This window comes from Cupressus sempervirens, chromosome 5 (assembly GCF_028749045.1).
Source record: "Cupressus sempervirens isolate cs-2001-9-10 chromosome 5, ASM2874904v1, whole genome shotgun sequence".
NCBI lineage: Eukaryota > Viridiplantae > Streptophyta > Pinopsida > Cupressales > Cupressaceae > Cupressus > Cupressus sempervirens.
This window is the reverse complement of record NC_143122.1, coordinates 570908857-570914856: the sequence shown is the minus strand read 5'-3', so window position 1 is coordinate 570914856 and position 6000 is coordinate 570908857. Positions and strand designations below refer to the sequence as shown.

Genomic DNA, 6000 nt, shown 5'->3' with positions numbered 1-6000 from the left:
GATAGATCTCTGTATGTGCGTGCGATACTTTTATTGGAAGAGTATCGCACAGAAGTATTGAGAACTAGCATATGATATTGAGAAAGTATCACATGATAATCACGAATGCAGAAAAAAAGACAGAATCAACAAGCGAAAAATGCAAGATAAAAATGCAGATTAGGAGGCAAAACCAGAACATCATGCCCCATGATGGGCACAAAAAATGTACACTCATTTTGTGCACTTCTCTAAACCCTTCTATCCAAGATATCCCATGGATTGGAACACTCGAATGATGGCTTAGAGCTCCCTAGTCACATGTGGTGTGCAAGAGGCATGGAATAAGCATGAAATGAGCCTTAGAGATGCAACCCTTGCTAGTAAGCCATAAAATGGGAGGTTCTTGAGACAAGAGCAAGAATGCAAGTGTCCAAGAGAACCCTCAAACATGCAATGCAAGAATGAACTATGCTAATATGAGTGCAAGGAAGCAACTAAGCTAAACAAGATGAATGTGTTACAAATATTGCTAATTAGACTATGTGAGCTATCTTATAACAAAAGAAATCAAGCTATTCTAAATGAATCTAAGCTAAGATAGAGTATGCAAGAATGATATAAGAAGCAATAAATTCTCTACAAGTGCTCTCAAGAAAACTTGTCAAGAAACCCGCAACATAACAACACTCAAAAAATTGGATCCTTAGAGAGGGAGAGAGTTCTCTCTTCTAAAGGTGTACGAATGGTTGAGATCAAGATCAAGAAATGGATGATCAAGGGTGGGGGTTGACTTTTAGCATGATCCATGTGTAAGAGCAAGCCAACTAGTGAAAAGGAGTTGACTTTTCATGTGAGACAAAAGACTTTTCTTTTAATTTGAAAATAGGAAAAAGACTTTATTTGTGCCCCTTGAGTGGGTTAGAAGAATGGGGTCTTTTATTTAATTAAAAGGGGACATGTTCTTTTAATCAAATGTGGACTTAGGATATCATAGTCAAACTGTAGGTTATAATCAAATAAATTGATTTTTAGCAATTTGACCTAGATAAATGGTTAAATAATTTAGCCAAAATGTTGAGAAGGGGACTAATAGTTTAGATGACCATTTTTAGGTGATTACAGTGTTTACTATGGTTTCATTAATCTATGTATAGCTTCCGTATGCATCTTTGAGCGAGAAGTGTTGAATGCTTTAAGTTGAGTTTATTCCACATGTACTTAAATCTCGACATCTCCCTCATCAGATATAAACTCCTATAGGTTTCATGTGAACATGTGGAAACAAGTTAACCATATATGCTCATTGTGATTTATATTTATCTTCCATCTCATCCTTGTAAGTGACAATTTGATGTTTTTTGTAATTTTGATTTTTACAAAACAATATCTTAAATAAATTATTATAAACATGAAAACAAGATGGAAAAGTTGTAGCATACAAAATATAATAAATTTTGGTGTAGCTGTGTGTAATATTTATTGAAATGGTTTTCTTGTAAGGTTTTAAGATTGAAGTGTATATTCAATGGTGTAATTAATTATATATGAAGGCTTTCGTACCTTGAATTTTCAATTATTATGTGATTGATTCAATTTTCTTTTAACATTACAAAATTATTAGCTAAGGCCCAACATAGTCTTCATTTTATTTAATGTCTAATTTGTTACTACACCAATCACTATACAAACATAATAGACTATGTAAAGATATTTTGTACATAGCTATTCTATTGCATTATCTTCATTTTATTTAATGTTTAATTTGTTACTACACCAGTCACTATACAAACATAATAGACTATGTAAAGATATTTTGTACATAGCTATTCTATTGCATTATCTTCATTTTATTTAATGTTTAATTTGTTACTACACCAGTCACTATACAAACATAATAGACTATGTAAAGATATTTTGTACACAAGCTATTCTATTGCATTATACTCTACTTAAATTTTATCCCCTTCCATAGTTAAATAGATACACTTCAACTTCTTATCATTTCTTTCCTGAATATTAAATAAACATGCATTCATTGTTTAATATTTTCTTTACTATTTTATAATAAGAATTATATTATTGGATCAAAATAAATATAAATATTTTAATTCTGACATATCTCCAAAATAAATCCTTAAAACCAAATTATAAAACATAATATACTTACAATTCTGATAATCATAATCTGATTGTTTTATACTAAAACTTTATACATTTAGTAAACTTTATATGGCTTGTACATTCTATACAATTAAACCTTTGACGATTGAAAAATTCTCCGCCTGCAACAAATTTTTACTGCAATAACCGTTCAGCATGACTATTCGAACCTTTGGTTGTAATTGAACGCGTACAAAACCCTATTTGAAATGGCCTTGGAGTGCTCCGATGACTGGGGATTTCGTACCCGCCTACCTATCTTGAAAGTGATGTTATCCTTGCGTATGAAACACGACTTTTGCAGGCAAAATGCACAATCTGGTCTTAGAATTTGCTCTTGTGGGCCAACCAAATTTTCTGCAGATTTTCGTGAGATTTGGTTTGGCTGTGAATTTTAAGCTCTCTTTAATGGAAATTATGAATGGAGCGCATTTGTGATGCTTTAAGTTGTTTTCGATTCCAGGGTGTAATGGAAAAAGTCGGAAGTATGGAGCACTGGTTGCAACTTTCGGCTCTAGTTTGTGAATTTATGGTTTTTGGGGCGCTTGCAGCAGCTTTTATTGTGGCAGTTAAGTTTGAAAGGTTTTGGATTCGAGGGCGCGGAAGAAAAGAGGACTTTGTGTACGATGACGTGCTCTGGAGGCCTTGTTGGAGGGCGTTGCATCCCTCAGGGTTAATGACATACAGAGTAATCGTTTTCTTAATCATGGCCGCCTTGCTAGCTTGCGATTTCATCAACGGCGGGATTCATATCTATTATTTCTATACGGAGTGAGTTTTACACTTCCCTTTTCTTTCTCCTTTTATTCGTTTTCTTATTCATCCTTACGTACACGAGCGTTTTTAAATTTTATTTTATATTTTGTGGCCTATGAGCATCAGAATCAATACGGTACAGGGAACACTTTCCAATCGATATTGAAAACCCAATTGCTAGCTTAAATTGTATGGAAATACGTACGTATGATCCAATGAAAATTGGCCCATAGATTCCAAATTATTGTTATACTTATGAGGAGAGTAAGAAAATCTATGAATTGTTAAGAAAATTTGGAAATGATAGAATGCTGTTGTCTTAGGGTTTTGCAGTTGGAGCCTCAAATGGTAGATTTCCACTTTCCGATATATGCAAAAGCTTGCTGGTTGCTCTACTCCTGAGCTAATGGTCCTCTTTGTGGTCAGTAGTGTGTGGACTGTAGCCCTTTCTCATCTCTTTCTCCCACCTACTAGTCCTCTTTGTAAACCATTGTTTGGATTGTTTCCAGCATCTACCTCCCCTCCGCTTCCTTTTTAAAGCAAAAACTGCATTGTCACATCTATATTGCAGAGCGGCTAGACAGGAGATGCTACAGATAAGGGCATGACAGGGGAAATGCTTTCATTAGCCCGAGTATCCTCAAGGTCCTGTAAATCAAATGAAATCTGTATGAGGTGGAGCAATTTTTTTCTGAGAAATAAATACATATTGAGACGCATTAGTTTTAGTACCCCCTAACTTGGCGATGCTCTATCGTTTACTAGACCTCAATTTTTCAAACACTTTCTTCGGCTCAATGTGAGCCTCATCTGGAATAACAGGAACGTTTGTACTACATCTCCTCTTCCACATGCAATCATCTTCCCATTGCATTTCACTTCAGCCTATGATTCCTTATTGTGCTCAGAAGCATGCCCAATATTTCTTGAACCATGAACACAAGAGCCCCCGTGTAGAATGCTACGATTCCGCTAGAAGCAAAGTGATGAACTAGATTTTATCGGGCGGAGACTTCAGAATGCGCTTCATAATTTCTGCCATTGGAGGCCTTCTAGATGCTTTTACAGTGGTTGCAGGTGACAGTGCGTTCAAAAAGTAGTTCGGGTGGAACACGAAACAGCTAACAGACTTCTAGTTCTCATTATTTCAATTTTTAGTTCCACAGTTCTGCACAATATGCCTCTGATGTAAGCCTTGGACCAATGTAGGAACGCCCTGACTTAAATTCTAGAGAGGCACATGGATCCCATCAAAATGTTATTCCTAACACCGGCCATCTGAGCGATCGCATTCTCATTCAATTCCTGATGGGAGTCAGCATTGAAACTGAAAGTTCTACAATGACTACAGCATTTCCGGAACACCTACTGTTCACTATCTTATATACTTGCAATAGTTGCTAAATTTAGCTTGGTCTAGCTGAATTTGTCAGATTCAGTGTATATTTTTCAGCAGATATTTGAAGTTTTACTTTTTTTATAAAGTTTCGGATTTTTATGTTTTTTTGGCTTCCCAAATGAATTGATCTTTTTAAACCTGGAAACTATGATCTTTGCTAAGGCTTTAAACAGTTCACAGCATCCACACTGGTCAACCCAATGACTTGCAAGACTAAGAAAACTATCCGGATGCTCTTCCTGCAAAGGTTAATTTCAATCATGCTCATCAGAATATCCAGTAGCTGCGGGATATTTGTAAGCTTATCATCATAAGCTGTTTCAACGTTTCTGCAGTTCCTTTTTCGGAATTATCGAGAAGAAAACCCGGTTGAAACCAATAAATATCTTCTTCTATTCATGACCAATATCCATGTTGTTTTCTTGCACAGACCAACGATCAGTGTTCGTAAGGCCAAAGCCCAAAGGATTTAGATCGAGGCAATGGATAACCACGCACAAGTGACGGTCCAAAATCCTACCCTGAAGTTAAGGTGCAAAGAGCAACAACAGCGCACCGTTCTACTAAAAGTTGAGCACCAAAAAAGGGTGGCCTACAATAACAACAAAACCTAATGCCAAGCAACAATGATGCTAGTCCAGGCCCTACAAATTTAAGCAACACAAATGAAAAACCAAGGCCCTTTCCCCATGAAGGCCTTTCTATCACATAAGCCATGCTCCTTTATGCCGAGGTGTCAAGTGAAAGCATCACAAAAATTTTAAACATCCAGAAATTAAACATGCCGCCACCATTTAGCTTCAATCGCACTTAATTACCAAATAGACGCAGCTTGGCAAGAGGCACTAAACAAGGCCATTAAATGGCATTACAATCAAAACAAATATAACTTAAATGGGTTTAAAATTAATTTCTAGCCACAAGCTATAGTGATCACTGAAAAAAGTTGAGAGCTGGTCTTGATCCAGAGTTCATATGAACATTTGTTTTTGGAAATGGGGTAAAAATTTGTTGAATCAAAGATTCCGAAAGAGACCAAGGACAACAGAACAACCGGTCCAATGGCCAACCCACAATCAATGATCTCCTGAACTTTCCAGATAATTTCTCATATCCTCCATAACAAGTTCTTCCAGCAATCCAGAATACTCGCTAAATAACTGACTATACTCTTCTATGTCTCACCCCTATGTCCTTAGAAGTACATTTAACCAGTCTGCTACCTTATTCCATTCTCAAAGAAGAAAATGACAAAAGATAATACTTCTAGAGATCTACTAAGTCTGGTAATACGATTGACCATCCCTACCAATTGGCAACTCTTGTCCCCAATTCTTTCTTTCTCCCTTATTCTGCACATCCACCACCAATTCCACATCAACATTAGCTAAAAAAATAAACATCAAATTTGATTCCCAGAAACAATGAACAATCTGAACTTCAACGGAAATGGATAAAACTTCTTCTAAAAATGAGAGTGGTTCTAATCCGGCCAAAGACATTCTGAAGTTGAATCACATATGGAGAATCACCCTCCTAAGCCAATTGCAGTTAAGTGGAGGAATACTACCAGAGGATTCTGCCAAGAAGCATTTTTTAAGTTAGCCGATTCTTGCTTATCCCTTTAACGGGAGACTACATATTTCTTGTAACGTTTCAACAATCATTTGCCAATCATATTTTATTAACATCATCATCGGTCA

At 36.1% G+C, this 6000-nt stretch overlaps 1 protein-coding gene across 5 annotated transcripts in view; it reads left to right on the top strand.

The window, feature by feature from the left end:
* The first annotated feature begins 2360 nt into the window (after positions 1 to 2360).
* The window catches only part of LOC149557214 (uncharacterized), a 120469-nt gene continuing 116829 nt past the window's right edge, over positions 2361 to 6000 (top strand). Inside the window, exons 1-2 of one of the 5 annotated variants that reach the window (XM_089831932.1) lie at positions 2361 to 2511; positions 2606 to 2913. In XM_089831932.1, the coding sequence (XP_089688058.1) occupies positions 2452 to 2511; positions 2606 to 2913 (368 nt within the window). In that variant the 5' untranslated portion in view covers positions 2361 to 2451. Of the gene's footprint in view, positions 2914 to 6000 lie in introns of all 5 variants that reach the window. The other 4 variants (XM_089831929.1, XM_089831933.1, XM_089831934.1 and 1 more) reach the window with 4 other exon arrangements.